At 34.7% G+C, this 20,780-nt stretch overlaps 1 protein-coding gene and 1 long non-coding RNA gene across 3 annotated transcripts; both read right to left on the bottom strand.

Annotated features, from left to right (window-relative positions):
* Positions 1-8,762: 8,762 nt before the first annotated feature.
* Positions 8,763-15,068, bottom strand: LOC147502765 (uncharacterized). The gene is made up of 3 exons (XM_086604609.1): positions 14,684-15,068; positions 10,590-10,945; positions 8,763-9,476 (listed from the first exon to the last, which is right to left on the bottom strand). The coding sequence occupies exons 1-3, from the start codon at positions 15,066-15,068 to the stop codon at positions 8,763-8,765; spliced, it is 1,455 nt and encodes a 484-aa protein (XP_086460735.1).
* A 4,231-nt stretch (positions 15,069-19,299) lies between these two features.
* LOC147502766 (uncharacterized) lies at positions 19,300-20,470 on the bottom strand. Of its 2 annotated transcripts, none has more exons than XR_015221793.1 (3): positions 20,391-20,470; positions 19,833-19,914; positions 19,300-19,439 (listed from the first exon to the last, which is right to left on the bottom strand). It is a non-coding gene; the product is annotated as an uncharacterized LOC147502766 (long non-coding RNA). The 2 variants fall into 2 exon arrangements; XR_015221792.1 differs by having other exon boundaries at positions 20,386-20,470.
* Positions 20,471-20,780: the final 310 nt, after the last annotated feature.

The following is a 20,780-nucleotide window of genomic DNA, read 5'->3' on the forward strand; positions in this document are numbered from 1 at the left end:
TTTAGCATCCTCTCACTTATTCTAAACTTCATATCATACTTTAGTGATAAGTCTGGGTATTAAAACAGTGCTTAGGACAGGTTAACAAGAAAAGGGTAAAAAGGATTCAAAAATTTCTGAGAACATACTAAAGACTTTGTGCTTTTGACCTTCTTGGAAATTTTCTTCACTTGTAGACTGCAACACTTGAACTCTATCACTACTTTGCTCAATTATTTATATTTTCTTTTTTTCTTTATTTTATTATTATTTTTTTCTTTGAGCAAAAAGAATGATTTTCTTCATTTGACTTTGGTAAAACTTCCTTCAAAAATCTTCTTCGTTCTAGCTTTCTCTTTAGTTCTTTAGAAATCCTTAGAAATATGGATAAGGCTAATAATATGGGATATACTCCTTATCTGGAGTTGGGTTTAAGATGATTGATTTAAGAATAAAAGGTTTAATATATAAAGCTCAAAAGTGGTTAATATGATAATCCTACTAGGTGGGATAAATGCTGTTTGGTTCACTACTTGACTTATTAGTATGATATTCCGCTTTGAATAGACTACAAGACCTAATGGCTATCTCCCCAGTTGATGCCACCCGTGATTGACCAATTCAAGAATAAATGAGACTACACCAACGAATTTAAGCACAGAAAAATGGTTGAGTCAACTTGGACTCAGATTTACGTAAAGACTCTCCAAGGAATTAAAATTGAAAGGCTAGTCTCACAAGTCAAGTCTCTGTACTAATCCTCTAGTTTGGTAGAAGTTTAAGTTGCTATTTCATTTGAAATTCCTCTAGTGGTGTATTATATGAACTTACTTTAGACTAAGACTTTTATCAGTGAGATCTATTTCTAGTAATAGAAACTTAGTCTAAAAGTCTTACTAATCCCCGGTCATGACTTATAATTTCCTATTTCATTAAATGGGTTTAAACGATAAAAATATACTTTTCACCTAGAATCACCATAATTCACATATAAACTTTCCAAATATTGTAATTAAAATATTGCAAAATTTTAATTCTCACCCCCCTAACTAAATTAGGCATTGTCCTCAATGACTAAATAAAATAACCGAAAAGCTTACCATAATTGAAATAATCAAAGAAGGAGGGATATTACCTTAAATCGTGCAAAATTACATCGCCTAAAATCTGTAGAATTTATATCCTTAACAAAACAAATAAGAGTGATGATTTATAAGGATCAATAATTACTACAACGACTAAATATTTGTCATGTGCTCAATCAGAGGTGATACGTCTCTAAAAAGACAGAGAAAATGTGCTAGAGCGGAATGTAAGAGTCACATGTACAAATGACACGACTGAAAAATAAAAAATAAAAATTAAACAATGAATAATAATAATAATAATAATTTAAATCAATAGTTTCATTGTTGCACGGAATACAAGATTTGTCTCTGCCTACAAATAAAAGTGATAAAACCATAATAGACAATTAAATACATGAGTGATCAAAAATAGTTTTTAAGAAAATGCGGAACTGTGAGCTGAGTCCAAATTTTTCTACCAGAAAATCAGTTATGATAATAAATTCGGTTTCATTATCCCCATACAACTCCATTTTCCCAGGCCACTCGCTTTCTCACAATCGATTCGACAATCATAGAAATATCAAACAATATATCTTCAGGACACTTATCACCCTTCGAATAAAAGAGAGATTCCCAACCCCGATTTTCACATTCTTGTTAAAAAAAAATCCATTCATGTCATTGTTATCAAACAACTCTCCTTATCGGAGTTCTGCATGGCTTTTTCGTTTAACTGCCATGTGCAACTGTTTGTACAACAGAACCACAAGGGTGAAATTTAGGACTGAATACTTAAACGCCTGATCAATCAAGAGTTAGGGTAATCGAAAATTTATTAAGTTCATAATTTAGGACTATTTCTCTCCTGTTTCGCTCAGCCTAACCATATACCAATTTTTCATCACATGATCGCCCTTTATTTCCTACTGTCTCTCTCCTATTTAGCTCGGCCTAACCAAATACCAATTCTTCATCACACGATCGCCCTTTATTTCCTACTGTCTCTCTCCATACAACATTAAACATATAGAAACCTGAATTCAAATCGAGAATTTCGACAACCCATAATCGAAGTTGAGCGGTGAAACTAGCAAAAATTTGAGCGGTTAATCAGGAAAGCAGGATATCCAAAATACTGTTTGGAATTGTAGAATTCCAAAAAATAGAATTAGAAGCAATTGGGAATTGACCGGCGGTCAATCTTGCCGATTAGCAAGTGCTCCACATCTTGGGTAGGTGTAACTGGAAGTTGCAGCGCCTGTTAATGGATGGAGTTAAATGATGATGAGGTATTTGAGTGGTGGTTTTGGAGTGATCAAGTTTTTACTACCGGATTAAGGTTGAAGGTGGAGTGTTTTACTATTTAGTGCGGCTGGAGGTAGAAGATGAGCAAAATGGTAGAATGATATATCGGGCCTTTCTCTGGTTTCTCCAATAATACACTAGTCGGGTGGGCTTTGGTTTAGTTTTTAGGCCCAAATTGATTATATTTATACTTTGATTAGGATTGGGATCCAAAACAAAGTAGGATTCTAACTTACTAGTCAGGAATAGAGAACTAGTCTGTAATAGAGAAGAATTCCACCTTACTAAAGCACAACTTAACATATATATGCATCACGCATACACTCTTAAGCTCATATCAATTTAATTCTTATTCATAAAAACTAATCACTCACTCCATAAACTATTGACATTTTAAGAAATTAAAAACAACTAATCCCATGACAGTTGAAAATAAAATTAACTTCTACGTACCCTCTTTCTAATACTATACCATAACAACTAAAAATAGATTAATTCTTCATACTCTTGATACTTCAAGCTCCTTCCCGAACCTTTTATGGCGATGGGATAGAGAATATAGAGATGTAGAAAGTGTTGATGTAGTGAATGCAGGAGATGCTACAAAATATAGCTTTATAGGAAAACTTTCAGAAGTACTCCACGTCTCTACTAGTCATAATCGTGAAGCTATAGCTTCCTAAGCTGGGCAGATTTCAACTCCTATCTTAACTCAAATTCTAAAATCTATTGCACTCTCCCTCTTTTGCTTTGCATGAACTAGGTTAGTTTTCCTGGTTATATTGGAACTTCCCTAGTCCTCTATCATTGTTTGAATTGGATTTGGAGAAAGCTACTCACAGTTGGAATGGAAATATAAAAAAACTCAAGAATTCGGTGAGTTTTTTTACTTTATATCTTCAGCATAGGTTCAGGTACGCATTTATTTTCTCAGTTCAATTTCATTGTCATGAGCTATTGATTAAACTATCAATTTAACTACTTGGGTTGCCTCCCATGTTTTACGTTTAATGTTGCCAAATTTAATACGAGAGGGGGACTTAAGGTTACCCCTCTAACTAGCTTAGGTAATTAATTTTATAAATTTGTGGGTCTTTTATAGTCAGATTCCCTAGACTTAAAACTTGTTTGTAATCCAATTTTTGCTCTTTTTATCTTCCTTCTTTTCCATGCGTGGCCTATACATTTTAGTAGAGGGTGAGTCATCTTAATTAAATCTTTGATAAATCTACGATTAAAAGTAGCTTGACATAAAGATGCTCGAATGTCTTCTATTTTTGTATGAGTTTGACCAGTGTCTAACAATGTATTAATATGGTGTATAACACTATCCTTGTTATAATTCATGCCTAATTGTGATAGGCACATTAAGAGTGGATCTTCTGGATAGGTTTGTTCAAATGTTTCGGACACTAATTCCTCAGTCATACACATATCATCTATCCTTTCGGTATCATCAGAATGTTTCATAAGCTTAAAAATGTTTACTTCCACTTTTAGATTCCCAAATGTTATTGTCATGCTCCCATTCCTACAATTTATTAGAGCTTCTGCTGTTGCTAAGAATGGTCTACCCAAAATGATAGGAATTTGGTTTCCATTTGTAGGTAAATTGTCAAGAACTATAAAATCAACGGGGTAATAAAAATCAGAGACCTTGATAATCACATCCTCTATTATCCCTCGTGGAATCTTAATAGACCTATCTGCTAACTGTAGTCTAACATTTGTTGGTTTCAAGTCCTTTAACCCTAGTTGTTTATAGACTGAGTAAGGTAACAAATTCACACTAGCACCTAAATCTAATAATGCTTGATCAGTGTAGTCCTCTCCTATTCTACACGAATGTAGGGACTATCGGGTCCTTATGTTTTACTACTGGCTTTGTTCTCAGAGAAAGGATGAACAACTTTGTGCAATAAAAGCGTCCTTAGGAATATTTGTTTTCTTCTTTACTAGGTCTTTTATAAATTTTGCATATGAAGGTATTTGTTTAATTGCACTTAGAAAAGGAATATTGATATGTAGATTTTTAAAAATATTCATGATCTCATTATATTGTGCTTCCCTTTTGTTATCTTTTAACCTAGAGGGGAATGGTGTGGGTGGAATTTTTTCGGTTACCTGCTCTTTAGTTTCAACTGCTTTTTCCTTATCTTTTGTTATAACAACTTCATCAGAATCAGGTATGTCAACTTTGTTATCTACATTCTTTCCTGACCTAAGGGTAGATATTGAGTTAACTGCCTCTGTGGGTGCGGATGAAGGGGTGGTTTCAACTTGATAAACATTTCTACCTTTAAGGTTTTGTTCAGGTTGACTTGGTAGAGTTCCCTTGGGTCTGTCTGCTAGACTAGCTAGTATTTGATTAAATTGTTGGCTTATCTGTTGAGTTATTTGTTGAGTCATAATATCAATTTTTTGGTCAATTCTTTTGAATTCATTCTCGGTTTTGGTGGCTAAAGCTTTCATGCTTTCATCTGCGGTGTTGGGTTGGGTTTGGTAATTAGCCATAGGATCAATAGCTAATTCTCTATTCATGTTTGTTTGTTTGTTTGTTTGTTGTTGTTGTTGTTGTTGTTGTTGTGGGTAATACTGTGGAGAAGGTGCTACTGCGCCTCTATTATTCATGTATTGTTGCCTATTGTTCCCTTGATTACCTTGAAAACCATATTGGTTTTGCTGAGGAGACATATTTTTGTCTCCATGAATTGTTTGAGTTATTTCTAAGATCTGGGTTATAATTGTTGTTGTTATTAAAATTATTTTGATAACCATGTCTTTTGAATGTATTAAAAGCACAAACATCATCAATACCTTGAGCAACATACATAGAGCAAACTGAGGTGTCATGATTTGTAGTAAAGCAATTTTCACAAAATTGATTGACACTCATTGCTTGTTGGGGTTGATTATTCCTTGGAGGGTTTAAAGTGAATGAATCAAATTTCTTGTTTAAGTTTTCGATTCCTGTGGTTAAACTAACTAGTGTAGCGTTTAATTCTTGATCACTATCGTTTCTAACCTCATACATACCTGGTTTATTAAAACTCATCCCCCCATCTACCCGTGCCATCACTACTATGGCCCAATCCTTAGAACTCTCAGAAAAGTTTTGCAAAAAAGTGTATGCTTCATCAGGAGTAAGACTAGTAAATCTTCCTCCATTCATTGATTCAATTAACTGACGGTTCATAGGTGAAAGACCTTTTATAAAGTAATGTACGATGTTAAGTATGTCAAAACCATGATGTGGACAACGGACAAGTAAATCATTAAATCTATCCCATGTTGTATGAAACTCTTCATTAGGTTTTCTTTTGAAGGTTGAAATAGCCAATTGCATGGCTTCAGTTTTACATAAAGGGTAATATTGTTTCATAAACTTTTGTGATAGTTGCTCCCAAGTAGTTATAGAATTAGAGGGTAGGGATCTATACCAACGTAGTGCGGCATCCTCAAAAGTCAATGGGAACAACCTTAATCTAGTCTCTTCAAGGGAAAGATGAGGTGCTTTAAAAGTACTTAATATGCTCAAGAACTTAGATGATTATACGGTTCTTCATTTGTTTTGCCATAATATCTTGGCAACATATTAAGAATGGTGGGATTAATCTCATAGTTATTGTTATTGTCGGGCATCACTATGCAGTTCGGTGGTTGAACCGCGATAGGTTGAAACAAGGTGCTAAGAGTTCTTTGATCAGCCATGGCAGCTAACAGTACTCTCTTTGGTATATCTTCTAAGTCTACTAGTGGTGTGTGTGTTTCAGATTCAAAATCAGATCCTGAGTTCGATGGTGTGGTCTCCTCCAAAATCAGAATTAGAAGATTGTTACAAGAATTAGCTCTTCTGATTAAACGTTTATGAGGTGAATCACGAAACCAAGTTTTCATGCACTAGATAATAAAGCTATATAAAATAATCTAATATGCACTTAATTAACTAAATTATATTATCAAACTATATGATGCTAACTATTAATGCTAATTATGAAACCGCTAACAGGAGATTCACGGTGGAAGAGAAACACTTACTGTTTTAGCAAGCAAAACAAGTCCAAAAATTTTGAAATTTTTATAGCAGCTACCTGATACGTCCAGAAAGTAGCCTGTAAAATTTCAGAGCAATCGGAGCTTGGTAAGTCCCTCTTCTGTACTGTTCAATCCTGCAGAGTCCAGTGAAGAGGTTTTCTGCACACACTGTAAACAATCGATTAAATAAATAAGTAAAAGAGGGGTAAAAATCACGAAATTTTTACTGGAGTCTCCTGACGTGTCAGGGATAATCCTGTAAAAAGTTTGGATTATTTGAAGTTTTACGGATCCTTCTTCTCGACTGTTCTTCTAGAGACCTTGGTCCTGAAAAGCTGCAGAAACACAATAAAAACAACCAACTAGTTAAGTGGTCAAAATTGGTCAAAAAATATTCAAATTTTTACTGGAAGCTCCTGACAAATCGAGGTTCCTGCTGTAAAAAATTTAGAATTTTTGATAACGTGCAATTAGCTCTGCTCAACTGTTTTTATAGATGCTTGCGTCCTGAAAACTGAAAATGGGGTACTGCAAAGACGATGTTAGTTACCCAGGTAAGACAAGTACTTAAATTTCGAAAAAATTCCTATAAATTATCGATACTGTACAGATCAATTCTGTAAAATTTCAGAATTTTTTGAAATTTATAAATATGTTTTCTGTACTGTTCTTTTCTGTTAAACAAATACAAAACTTTATGAAAATACTTTCTACTATGCAAATCTAATTGAATTATGCTAAATTAATCTAATTATGCTAAATATGTAATTTATACTATATGAATTCCTAAATTAAAGTAATCTAAATTAAATATTCTATCACCTAATCAATTTAGAGCAGGCAGCGACGCCATTGAAAAAGCTCGCAACACGTAATTATTTATATGTCGTTGTTTGTGTTACGTATCTTTTGCAAATCTTACTTAACCTATTAAATATTGATTAGTATAGTGGCTAGCAAGGTATCAATCCTACTCTAAATAATTAAGTGATGATGATAGAAATTTCTAATCTAAGTTACTCTAATGGATGCAAGTAAAAGATGTGGCTAAGTAATGATGAATATATAATTGATTTGATTTGAGATTTAAACTATGCATAAACTAAACTAAATTAAATATATAAATATGAATCAAGAGAGAGAATATCTTGGGAGAGATGAATCCACCAAAATCATAGAATTAGTCTAATAGATCTACCTATCATGCTTAATATAAATCACCAATAGAAACTCACCATACCTACAAACCTTATGTTCATAACCATGATGATAATATGTGGCTTTCAACGTGCTTTCTATCTTTCCATTAAATACTTCTTCAATCTCCAATGATATCTTCTATCTAACCAAATTGTGCTTTAAGTGACATTCAATATACAACTCTAGGTGTCATGGAAAATCCACATGTGGCATTAACCATACAACTAATTGAGGTGCCATAAAGAATCCAATCATCACACTAGAACACTAAAAACTAGAAGAAAAGAATCTAGGGTTTGTGGTATTTGGCTCTACACAATCATGAATTACCCTAAGATCTCCTAACCTCCATAGGAGCGTTAGATCAATGGACGAATAAGAAGAAACTCAATGAGGGATTTAAACTAAAACATGATAGAAGAAGAACTAAACTAAAACATACGAAAAAGGCTTTATCTCCCCTCCTAAGAGAAGGGAGATTAACCCCTCATACTATGCTATGAACACAATATGAAAAGGAATAATCTTTATAGCTATTAATGGTGAAAAGGTCTGAACTTTCTTTTCTCTTAATTCTAGATCTAAGATGCAAACACTAAATTTCCTAGATCATATAAACTCAGGTTTTTGTGCCTTATATATTGGCTTACATGCTCGTTTGGATAGAGATCTGAATCCTATGTTTATTTGGTGTCAAACTCTCTGTAATCTTTCTAGAAGAAATCCTGGAAAAGTTAAATTCGGTTGGACCAAAGTTGGACGTGGCCCACTTTGCCCTGCAGGCTATTTCCCAAGTTGCAGCTTCTGACAGCTTTCAGTTTCCTAATTCTTGTGAAACTCCGACTTCTTTTCCATGTTGATCTCATCTTCCTATGAAGTTGAAATTAAGTCTTTGAGATCAGATTGAAGACTCTTCTAACTCAATTATTATCCTCTTTTAGAGTCCCATTAGGCTTGGCACTTATGGAGACAAATATGACATTTTGCCCCAGCCTTTAGTTTGTAATTCGGTGACTCCTTTTTGACTTGTTTGACTTCTTTTCCCTCCATATTTCATATTTATGTTCTTTGACCTGCAAAAACTTAAATTGCATCATATTAGAATATTTAAATATAAAATGGAGACTAACATACACATAATTGGGGTTATAAATCATTACTTTTGAGCACTTATCAGTTGTGTAATAATGTCCCTTGAGAGATGTCACAATTGGTGTTTTCATTAGTCGGAATAACAATTTTAAACCTAGAGTGAGTAGTTCTTCCACCTGGAAGTAGGAGCACAACTATCCCAGATGACGCAACTGCAAGAACAATCTTTCCTTCAGACCGAAGTTTAGATATAATTGTTTTGTAAAGATATGTTTTGCCAGTTCCTCCGCATCCGTACACGAAAAAAACACCTCCTGATTGAGATTGAACTGCATCATTAACCGAGTTGAATACCTCATGTTGATTAGCGTTCATTCCGTTGTTAAGAATCTCATATTCCTTTCGCAACTCATTGCAGTTGTAGTCTAATTCTTCAGCAATCAATCTGTTATCTGTGGAGATTCTTGAAGACATATTAAATTTTGGGAAATCAGGAATGTTTGTGAGAGATAATCCTTTTTCAGCCATAATTTGTTCAATCTCATAGAGAGTCTCATTTCTAATCTGTTCTTCAGTGAGTTGGAGATTCTCATTATTGTTCTTCTTTCTATATCGAAACAAAATATCTTCTCCAAGGTGCTTTTGATGTTTCTCCCAAAGTTTTTCAGGATATGTCACCCCACAAAACAAAATCAATGTGACGAACAATTGTCTTAAAGATTTTGGAACTTGCCAATGACTTGCTTTCTCCATAGCGTCATCCCATTCGCTGTCGTCCTCAAGTAATCCATGTGCCTTGATATAAAAATGAAAAATTAGAATAATAATGTAACAATATGAATTGCATTTTAATAGTAAACTATCATAAATGAGCTGAGGTTTTATGATTAATACGTACTACTATTTCTGTATTTATAATAGCTTTCAGTTTAATAACATTTTGAACAATCCAGCACTACAAAGTGTTTAACTTTACATGACCAGTGAAGAAAAACTTATATCTAGAACAATTGGGTTTGACCTTTTCCTATCCTTCCCCCATGTGTTTCCATAATGCTTTTCTTCCTCCTTTGTTTGTACCTGTCTTACCATGTGCATATTTTCCTCTTTGGTTTTGATATTTGATGAACAGAAAATCATGTACAACCAATCATTTTCTTATAAATTAGACGCTTCGTTCCCCTCCCCCTCCCCCTCCTGTTACTATGTCTAAACTCTAAAGTGTTGAAATCTTGAACTGCATAGGGCTGACATTAACATTTACTTTCTGTCACCCAAAGATTGTGCGGTTTCCATAGCAAACACTATTCACCACAATGAGACCGAGTACTTGGCATCTTTAGAGGTTTGCACTCTGATATAATTTCTTTTTAATATGGGTGAATTCCTTGACAGTAAATATTTACTAATGTTTGCACTTTGGCAGGCTTCCTACTTGAATTTGTCGGATACCACTTTCAAGGTACTTCAGTTGTTTTCTTTTCTTTTTTCTTTTCAATATCGTAAGAGAAAATACAATATTAAAATAAATCATAATGAGTAGTAACAAAATGTTGTGTGCGAGTTGTGTGCTGGTTTTTAAAACATGAACATAGACTAGAGAGGTTTTGGCATGTAAGTCTATAGCCAAGGAGAGATTGGTCATTGCAAAAGATCTTCGTAGTATCAAGCTTGAGATAGAAATAATGGCAAGGTTGTCTGGCCACCCGAATTATGACGATGAGAATTATGTACACTTAGTGATGGAGCTTTGTGCTGGTAAATGTATAATTTCATAATAATATATAACAATGTTTTTTAAATAGTACATATGAATCAGTTTGAACTTCTAAAAGTATATGGAACATATTTTAGGCGAGAAAACAATATAAAAAAAAAAGTTAATATGGAATATGTAATAAAATATACCTGACATGCTGCTCTGAAAGTTGGATATACTTTTCCATTAACAGTTTTAATATCTTCATAAGACAAAGGACCTTTGACGATATTCAGCAACAGCCGCAGATAAAATCTCTCTCCTGAAGTAGGATATGTGTAGTAGACATGTCCAATTTTCTTCCCATTTTTTCTTGGCTTCCACTTCCTTTCCTTTTTATCCCATACGAATTTAGTAGGAAAATCGACATACGTAAGACCCCTAGCTAATTCTGGATACTCAACATTTGCTTTAAACCACTCTGTGAACTTGGTTTTTGATGAAGATTTCCTCTTTACTACATCTCTTGCATCATCTCTCTCACTATAATAAACCAAATGTTCACCTTCAATATGGAATGGTAACCTTTCAACGCTGGTCTTTCAGATGAATATCAAATTTCAATAGTCTCCAAACCGCCCGTAGGAGATAAGAATCGGTGAGCCTAAGAAGTTTGCAACTTCATCAACGTCCTTTACTATTTGATGAGTACTATCTTTGTCTGTAACCATGTTTTCAACAATAATTGCAGTAGCCCTGTGTCACACCCCGAATTTTGACAGAATTCGGAAAAACATTATTTGTTCCCGACTCTTCGATCTCCGAGGTGTGACGCACTCTCAACTCCCAAAAACCCATAATAAATAGTTTAAATAATGCGGATAATTAAAAACCAATAAAAATTTCAACTTAAACAAAAGTCATCTCCATTACAAAAATTTATAAATGAAAATGCAAATAACCTTATCTCAACTGAAAATCTATATATCAACCTATCTTGAAATGCGAGCTAAAGCAAAGAACCAATCTTCTTCAACACTACACCTGTCAATACTTATCAACTATGTTCATTTAATGAACACACCCGATAAGCAAACATGCAAATCGGGTCAGCATTATAAAAATGCTGGTGTGAGTAGCTCTAAAATAAAACATATACTTATACATATATATACACAATCTATAAGGCAGTTAGTTCCTCCACCGAGGCGCCTTAACTTTCCACGACTAATACATCATCCTTAAGTACAATAATCTAGGCAGGTAGTTCCTCCACTGAGGCGCCTTAACTTCCCACTAACCACACCACAAACTATACGCATCATAAATAAGGCATGTAGTTCCTCCATCGAGGCGCCTTAGGTTCTAACTAAACAAATAACCAACATATTACCATAATTATATTATTTAAGGTTTTCTTTGTGTGTCCCTAAAATTCACATCGTATCTATGTCTTACCTAGTTTCCCTCGCTACCACAATCGCTACCCAAAGCCGAACATGTACATCCACATGCCTCCCCTTACATAATGAACCACTCCGTGCGTAACTACCCTGAGCGGGATGCCGCACACCAGGTAACCCTCACACGGAAGCCATTATGTAAGTAATCGCCACTATTCGCATAAAATATCGCTGGCGTCTCGTTCCAATATTTTTAACGGAATAATCAAGCCACTATTCGGCTACGATTGCCCAACACATGGGTCAATCAACATCTCATATATATACACCCTACACAAGGGCCAATCATATCACATACGCCCACACAGGCAAATCACATGAGTTGTGGTAGTCAAGTTCTAGGATTTTCGTTACGTAATTTATTCAGGTGTCATACATTTATGACTCATAATCATTCAACTATATCACATGCAGGTTAAATATCTTATTGCACTAAGCCACAATATTTAGAAATATCTCAATATATCTCATAACCATTATCATTCTTTCACGTGCCAATATATTATTGCACTAAGCCATAATCCCGTGGGAAAATATCCACACATACTATACTATCTTATAGTAGCATCTCACATATAAAATAATGGAGCGTTTATACATTTATTCCTCCAAGACTATTGCATATAATATATATATCCCAACATATTATATAATGTCACAATATCAACGTCAAATCTTAATTAGATAATAACCACCAAATTTATACAAGCCTCCACAACATTTTAGCATTTGATTTGTCCATACAATTTATAACATAAAATGTAGCACAATTAAACAGTCCACAGTCCACCATCAAAGCCCAATATATATATGCTTTATACACTACTCACGTCAAAACTTAATTAGATAATGACAAACAAGATTATACAATGTTCGACAATATTTTATTATTACAATAGTCCATAAAATCAAATATGCGAAAAACTGGAAAAATCAACATTCCACAGTCAACGGTCAAAGGTCAAAGTCAATGGTCAAAGTCAAACTGTCATTGTCAAAGTCAAACTGTCGTTTCCATGTTCGACTGGTTCAGGGTCATAGCCATGGTTCACGGCTAAGGTCAAGGTGCATGGCTCATGGGCTCATGACCAAGGTAATGGTTCGGACCCAACTGGCCAAGCCCAAACCTTAGAACCCGGAAGTCTAAAACCAACTCATTTATTCTACTTGACCCAATTTGGGGACATAAGGACAAGCCCACATAAAATTAGAAACCGGCCCAAAGAAAACTAATTAAACTGGTCCAAAACACAAATGGGTTCGGCCCAACGAATTGAACTGAAACCGACCCAATCAAAACAAAATAGAATCGGGCCCAACAACAAATGAAACTGGCCCATAAACTAACACTAAAACTGGTCCCAAAACTTAATTAAATCGGGCCCAAACAAAACTAAAACATTTCGGCCCAACCAAACCAACCAAACCCAAAAGAAACCGACCCAGGCCCAAGCCCAAGTCATCATCTCCTTCCTCCAGCAGCTCCACCAGCCACCAAAATCCGGCCACAACAAGCCTCCACACGACTACCCAATTTATACAAGCGGTTTTAATCCCCCTAACAACCCCTACAACTTTAACAAAACCAAAAAACCCAAAATCATTCAATTCATATACTTCCTCAAAACTAGATCTAGATTTCGCGCTGCTATTAACGCACCTCTCCGAGCTTCGCCAGCATCCATTCTCCAGCACGCCATCACCTACAACCTATCCCAACAGTCCGACCACCAATTCAAACCCACTGCAACAGAAAAAAAATTCAAACAAACAATAAGGGCAGTACGGCAAGACCATTCCCTTATCTTGGGCTCGCGACGACGCGCCCAATCCAACTTCGACAGTTAAATGTCAATTTCAAAGTTTCAACAGAATAATTTCGAAAGACAGTTTAAACCAATTTTAACAACTACAGGACGAATAACAATAACCGAATAATGAACGAAAACTTTGAACAGTACAATTATATGTGAAATAGAAAAACTAATCTACTCACCTGTATTCACAGCTCCTACGAATTTCTCCGAGTCCGAGTCGTCGCGCTCCAACGCTCGAGCCTCCATTTTTATTATTTTATTTTTCTTAGAACCCTATTCTCCAGAACAATACGAATATATACTTGGGTTTGAAACCCAAGCCCAAAACAGACTCGGGCCCAAAAATCAGGCCCGCGTATCCCAAATCCAATCCAGCCGATTTTTAAATAAATAATTTAATTAATTAATTAATTAATAAAATAAATACGTATTTTAAATACGGGCGTTACACCCTGTCCCTTCCCTTGTTAATGTATTTGAAAAGGTATTTGATTGATCTTCCCTTGTTGCAGTGTTCCACATTAATATGAGCTTGGTACTTAACTATCAAATCAACATTGTGTGGAACAACCCATCTGTTATCAACTTCTATATTCTTCTTCATTCCCTTTCGATTGTTATTCCGCCTCCTATAAACTGTGAAGTCATTTTCGTCAATAGTTGTTTCTTCACTAAACGGTCTTGGATAGAACTTAGTACACTTTTTCTCATTCATGCAAGGGGAATCTAAGTTTTCTATTCCACATGGCCCATGTGTCATGAATTCTAGCATTAAATCATAGGCAATTTTGTCACCAATTGGGTCAGGTAATTCTGCTGATATGAGCTTGTTGATTAGTGAAGGAATAGTAGGCTTCGAAGCGTTGTCCAGAAAAAGTAAAATGTGAGCGTGTGGTAAACCTCTCTTTTGGAATTCAATTGTGTATAATGTTGCAAAACATTAACAAAACCCGTATTTATTAATATTTTCATAAAATATTATGACTTTTTAAATTATTTAAAACAGTATAGTATATAGGCTACCTGCCCAAGCCTTCCCAAATTTCTTGCGCTTTTGTAAATCAGTCATCAGTTCGTGCAATTTTATCTCAAAAACTCTTGCAACAATATCGGGAAAGTCTTCTGGTTTATAACCAGGAGCTATCATGTCAATACATCTCTGAATTTCTGTCCATTTAGGGTTGCATGTAAAAGTAATGAAGAGATCTGGGGAACCTGTGTGCCTGCATATTGCAATGGCATCTTGATAGTTTTGTACCATGTACCGCGAACTACCTGTGAAAGATGAAGGAAGAACTAACCGTTTGCCTACAGTACCAGGCATCATGTCACCAGCAACAACTGCATCTACTAATCCTTGATACAATTCTGCCCGAATCGTTTGTTGATTATTTCGAACCCAATCCATTCTATTTTGTTCAACAGTTGTAGAAGCATCTACACAAAGTTGCTATCTCAATTTTTTCCCACGAACTATAGTCTGGCCTTCATTGCGTCTGAGTTGTAATCTAAAAGCATAGTATTCTCTCATGCTAATATTTTTTCTTTTTCCAACTACTGCATATTAACCTATTAATCTAAAAGCCATATTAACCAGACAATAGCTCCATAGTGAGAACATATGGATGTTAGACATCCAAAATCCAAAGGCTCAAAACAACTTCCTGCAAGGCAAAAAGTTAATTAAAATTAAAGAATTTAATTATAATAAGAATATAAAACATTGCTGTAAGAAAATTACTTTTATGTGAGACATCTATTCCACGTGAAATGGAAACTTCAGTTTCATTGTCCACTTCAATGTCGGAATCTGATCCACTCATTTGTGATAGTTAATCATCATCACTTTCATCGTCAATGTAATTATCGTTTCCAATGCTCTTCAAATTCAGCATCTCTTTTTGTTTAGCTCTATTTATTTTAGCTTCTTCTTCACTTGTTCCGGGCATAGATACTGTTTAAAAAATAATAATATGTCATTTAATAAAGTATATATTTGATGCTATAAGAACAATAAATTGAATACATAAGAAGAAAATATTTACCAAAATGTTTCATTCTACTAAGACGATTAGATTTATAACTTCTCTTCTGTGTTTTCATCCTCTATTTTCTTTTGACTGGGGTAGACTTTGTAGTTGTTGTTTTTCTAACTGATACTTGATGCTGACCTGCAATTTAAGAGTAATATTATTATGATGAATATATAAAGTACTTGTCAGAATAGTTATAAGTTAAGACATACTTTCTTGTGAAGGAACAATGTCACCAGAAGTTTCTTCCATATTATTAGGCTTGGTCTTCTTTGGAGAAATTTCAATCTCTACTTGAATTTCATCCGAATCTTTCTCTGCGTTAATGAGTGGTTTTCTTTTCAACTTAGCACGCATGTTGCGAAACCAAGTAACTATGTTTTTTTCTGAAACATTACCGTGTTGATTTAGTTCAGCTTTCAAATGGTTAATTATCTCTTTATTTGGACTTCCATTGAATTGATCAAATACTTGATGCATTTTTTCAAGTTGGATTGTTGTTGGTGTCCATCGCTTTCTGCTGGATAAATTCTCGTCAACCGAAATCATGTAGAACATAATACTGCTGGAAGCCTGGAAAGAAAAGGAGTAAGTTAAAGCAGAGAATCAAACAAATATTTGAATTTAGTGATATGATATTTCTTGTGCACGTGGTAGTGTTACTTACTTATTTATCTATTATTAGGTGTTGGACTTCTAATCTCTCAAACTCTTCTATATCCAAGAGTTGAAAGAATTCTTGGTCCTATCATGGCTGCTCGCATTGCAGCAGTATGTTATCAAGATCTTTTTCTTTCTTGTTTTGGAGTTTGTCTTTATTTTTAACATGGATAACTGACTTAAGTTGCTTGTTTCACGTTCTTATTGCATGAAGGTTTTGACTATACCGGTGCTAGCAAGTTACCCTTTCATAGCTAAGCTTTCTGGGTTCAATCTTTCACTTTTACTAAATTATGAAACTTTTCTGAATAATGTCTTCCAAGTACGTAGTATGGATTTCATAATTTTTTTTCGTCCTTACTCCTCACCATCATAAAAATTTTACTTGTATTTTAGGATAAAAACATTTCTTACTTTTATCATGTGTTTTCTACTAGGTATCCATTACCACTGGACTATTAGTTATGCAGAACAATGTTGTGGTAATATTTCCCACATATCTTATACACATTCCTCTCCATTTTCTGAAAATAAGTTGTACATCATCATAACTACTGGTTTCTGGACGCACATCTCTCACTATAAGGACAGGACCACCACCAAAGAGGAGCTGCAAATGGCATTTCTATGACTGGAATGTCTATTTTTAGAGCTTTTGGTCCGGCCATAGGAGGTGTTTTAATTGGAGGTGTCAGTGTGGATAAATCTGGAATTGGTGGATTGGGGCGTATTAGTGATGGTGGTGGTCAGAGTGGTGAAGCAATAGAATCAGCAAAACAGCAAAATCATAGCCAACATCTTAACGATGACATTATCACCACAGTTCTTCTAGTAGTTCCAGCTAATTCACTAAGTGAGTTGAGGCGCACGTATGCAAGCAATGGTTTAACATGATATCCGATCCTTATTTCATACTCCAACAAAGCCTTAGTTCTGGATAAGGTATGACTGTGTAATCATCCAAGAACGCTTACAATACCAGCAACAGGTTCACAAATATTTCATCAACATAAAAGATGGGAAGATTTTGAAAGAGAAACTAAGAAATCTCAAAGGGACGATTCTTGCTTCTTGTAATGGTCTACTACTTTTACAGATTGACAATGATAATTATGTTATTTTTTTTTTTGGTGAAGAATTATGTTATTTCTGCCATGCAGTAATCAATCTTCTGTAAGAAATTCCTGGAATATGTACTAACAGTAAAAAAATACTAACCTTCAGTGGAAAGAATTTGGAGTCCTTTCAAAGATGGTGTACCAGGAAAAACCTTCAGTTCGGGAAAAAAAAACGAACTTTCAGTAGAAGGAAGTGGAAGGAATTCGTAAACCTTTTAATGATGGTGTGTGCTTCGTGAATATTGATGTGTTTTCTTAGGATTTCTTTCTGTATATTGGCGTATGCTTTCAATAGGTTTTTGTTGAATGCTTCATGAATATTGATGTCTTTATATATATTTTAATATGACAGCAGTTGTATAGCATAAGAATTCTGTTGTTGATCCATTAACTAATTCGTATCCATATCTATTAACTAATCCATATCCATATCCAATAACTAATACATATCAATTAACTAATCTATTATAGCACTATAGCACGGAATAAGTTGTGCATTTTTATGGATCACAACAAAGTAAAATTATGCATTTTTTATCGAACTTGTTCACGGGATACTCTAATGGCAACTATAGACGATTGTATTACACGTATATTTTCTGAATTGCTGCTTGCATTTTTTGTATGTTCCTTCGGTGTTTCTGTTGTGCTAGGACATTATACATTCATTGTGTTATTGTTAGTTTCTCACGATTCTGAAAAAGGATTCTTTGTGATCTATCACCTGCATTAGGTACATATAACTTGTGATTTTGTGAATGATTCAAGCGAACAAAACGTTTCACCCATATGTTAGACATCTGTGAAACACTCTCATAGCTATTGTGTAGTTTACTGAAGACAGAGTGCACGTTCCATAATGTATATTTGTTACACTTTATAGTTGTTGGTCGTAAAACAGTTTAGGATAAGCACTTTGTTATCCATCATATAGGTAAGTAGGAGATTGAGATGTTGGAGTAAACCATGATAATTCCTATTATCAGTAAATCTGATTGGCTAGCACGGAGTGTTTTTTTCTCAGTTAATATCTGAAATACTGACTTCTCTGATGATACTGATTGCAGCAACTCATTTGATCATATCAATAATAAATCGGTAATAACTCTCCTATATGAAACAACAACAAAGCCGCGCGCAGCAATCACATAGTAATTTAACATTCGAAAGATGTATGAAATTATGAAAACACAATCACATAGTTCTCCCACAGAAACTTCAAATCAATTTTGGTGTCCACGTATACAGTCACAGCAACGGGTTCGACGATATCCGTTAGGACTTTTGGCGCTTTTACCTTTCCTCCATGCGCTGAGATCTCGCAAGCTTGTTCTTCTTTTTTAATTGCTAAAGAAAATTCATTAACCTACCAAAACAATATACAAACCCGAGTATCAGAGCATGATCAAACCAAATATTTAAAGTTTAAAACCAACATAATATTCTAAGTTTGTGTACCTTTGCATCAAGAGAAGGGGCATTGTGCCTAACAAAATGAAAAAGGCCATGTCGGACTGCAACGCGAGCAAGCTTTTCAGTATTAATATTGGAAGCATGAAGAAGCCAGAGTTGGCCCGGATCAAGATCAGGGTATGTGATATATACGAAATTTGCAAAAGCAATCCCCAAAGCAGCATCACCAACGAACTCTAAACGTTGGTAAGAATGTAAGATGGCAACATGAAGTTGTCATCTTCTGTCATATCACAACCGGTAAATCAAATCAATAAGAAACAACATATTGAGCCCAAAGAACAAAAGGAACCGAAAAGAAAAATATGTTAAATGTTTGTTATTTTTCCAAGTTGAATCTGGGGGTTAAAACAAAGGCGAGGATTGGTGACATATGCATAAACAACAGAGGTTAATGCAAAAGAATGTACCAGAAGCACAGAATACTTGGAACCTGACACCACGAATCAGCTATGGTGAAGCAAAGGAAGCCTCAACTGGTCCCAGCCATGATATCTACAAGAAGAAAAAAATGATATTAACTCAAATCTCCAACTATGATGCCCAAGTCAAGGTCCAATAAAAAAAAGTTCAACATTATAATGATCGTGCGCTCAAGGTTAGGACAGGTACAACATATGCAAACATTGTTTTCTATTTCTCCTTGTAGTAAAAATGTACTAAAAGAAAGCTTTTGCAACAAACTAAAGTTTAGTGACACTCCCCATTAAACATTGAGTAATTTTAACATTAGAACCTTATAAAGTGGGAAAAGTACTCACAAACTACAGGAGAAAATGTAACCGGGCATGGTAAAGCGCAACACATACTTGCCCTCGGTTAATTTCCTTGTTGGAGGGTTGAAGGAAACATTAGTTCCAATAGACAGATCATCTCTTCCTAACATACATGAGAAGTCAACAACCGGCATTGTAGTCAACCTCAAACTTGAACTGATTCCGACGAACATATTCTGATACTGTAGTTCGACCTGTAACAAAAACAGTAGACATCCCAAATAAAGTTTCATAGTTTCTAACAATCAAGAACAACAGTTATGCGGCCAAGTAATGGTACATGGAGAGTAATGGCCAAAAGTAAATAGTAAACACGTTCTTAAACATCCCTAAAGTTATACAAATCAATCAAAACCAAAAGTTTGGAACTCAAGGGTTTTAACTCAAATTAGCGCACTATTAAAAGTTTAAACCCTATATTTGCCCCCAAAGCATTTCTTAAATAAAGTAACATTATTAAAGTCAGAGACGCGAGATTAAGGAACACCAACATGTGCACTGCAATGAGTGCTGGAAGACATGGGGCACCATTACTGTTAGACAATTTGAAATACTCCAACAATAAGCATGCATATGCATAAAATAATGCCAAAATCAAGTAGAAAACTTAAGGTTCCAACGATAAAGTTGAACTAAAAATGTAACACATAATCCAAATTACCCACTTTACCGAAATTGCAGTCAGGAATAATGAAATTGAAAATTGTCTTCATCCCTGGTATAGGTTCACTTATCATGGTTGCAAAAATCTGGCAAAAACATACAAAACAGTCAACCAAGATTTTCTATAATATATATGACAACTACAACGGTTATATTATAATAATTTGATAAAACTCTAGGGAGCGCTTCAAGAATTTGTTTTAAAAGAAAAAAAAAATATTTAATGAGATTATTAGCAATACGTTCAGAAACCTCCTCATGCATGAGTATAGACATGCAGAAGTTTATTAATATGACCTACCCTGGAGTGGTTAGTCAGAAATCTCGCATTTCAGTTGGGTTTTGATGTCAGTCAAATAAGAATCAACTCTTCTTGTTTCGGAATGTCTGATACCCT

This window comes from Coptis chinensis, chromosome 4 (assembly GCF_015680905.1).
Source record: "Coptis chinensis isolate HL-2020 chromosome 4, ASM1568090v1, whole genome shotgun sequence".
Classification (NCBI taxonomy): Eukaryota; Viridiplantae; Streptophyta; class Magnoliopsida; order Ranunculales; family Ranunculaceae; genus Coptis; species Coptis chinensis.

Bases quoted from the DNA above. Each gene is read 5' to 3' on its own strand.
- LOC147502765 (XM_086604609.1), bottom strand. From the start codon at position 15,068: ATGGATTGGGTTCGAAATAATCAACAAACGATTCGGGCAGAATTGTAT. The intron at 10,946-14,683 runs GTAGCCTATATA...TCCATATTGAAG, and splicing joins ATTTGGGAAGGCTTGGGCAG to GTGAACATTTGGTTTATTAT. The intron at 9,477-10,589 runs GTATATTTTATT...TTTTATATCAAG, and splicing joins CTTTCAGAGCAGCATGTCAG to GCACATGGATTACTTGAGGA.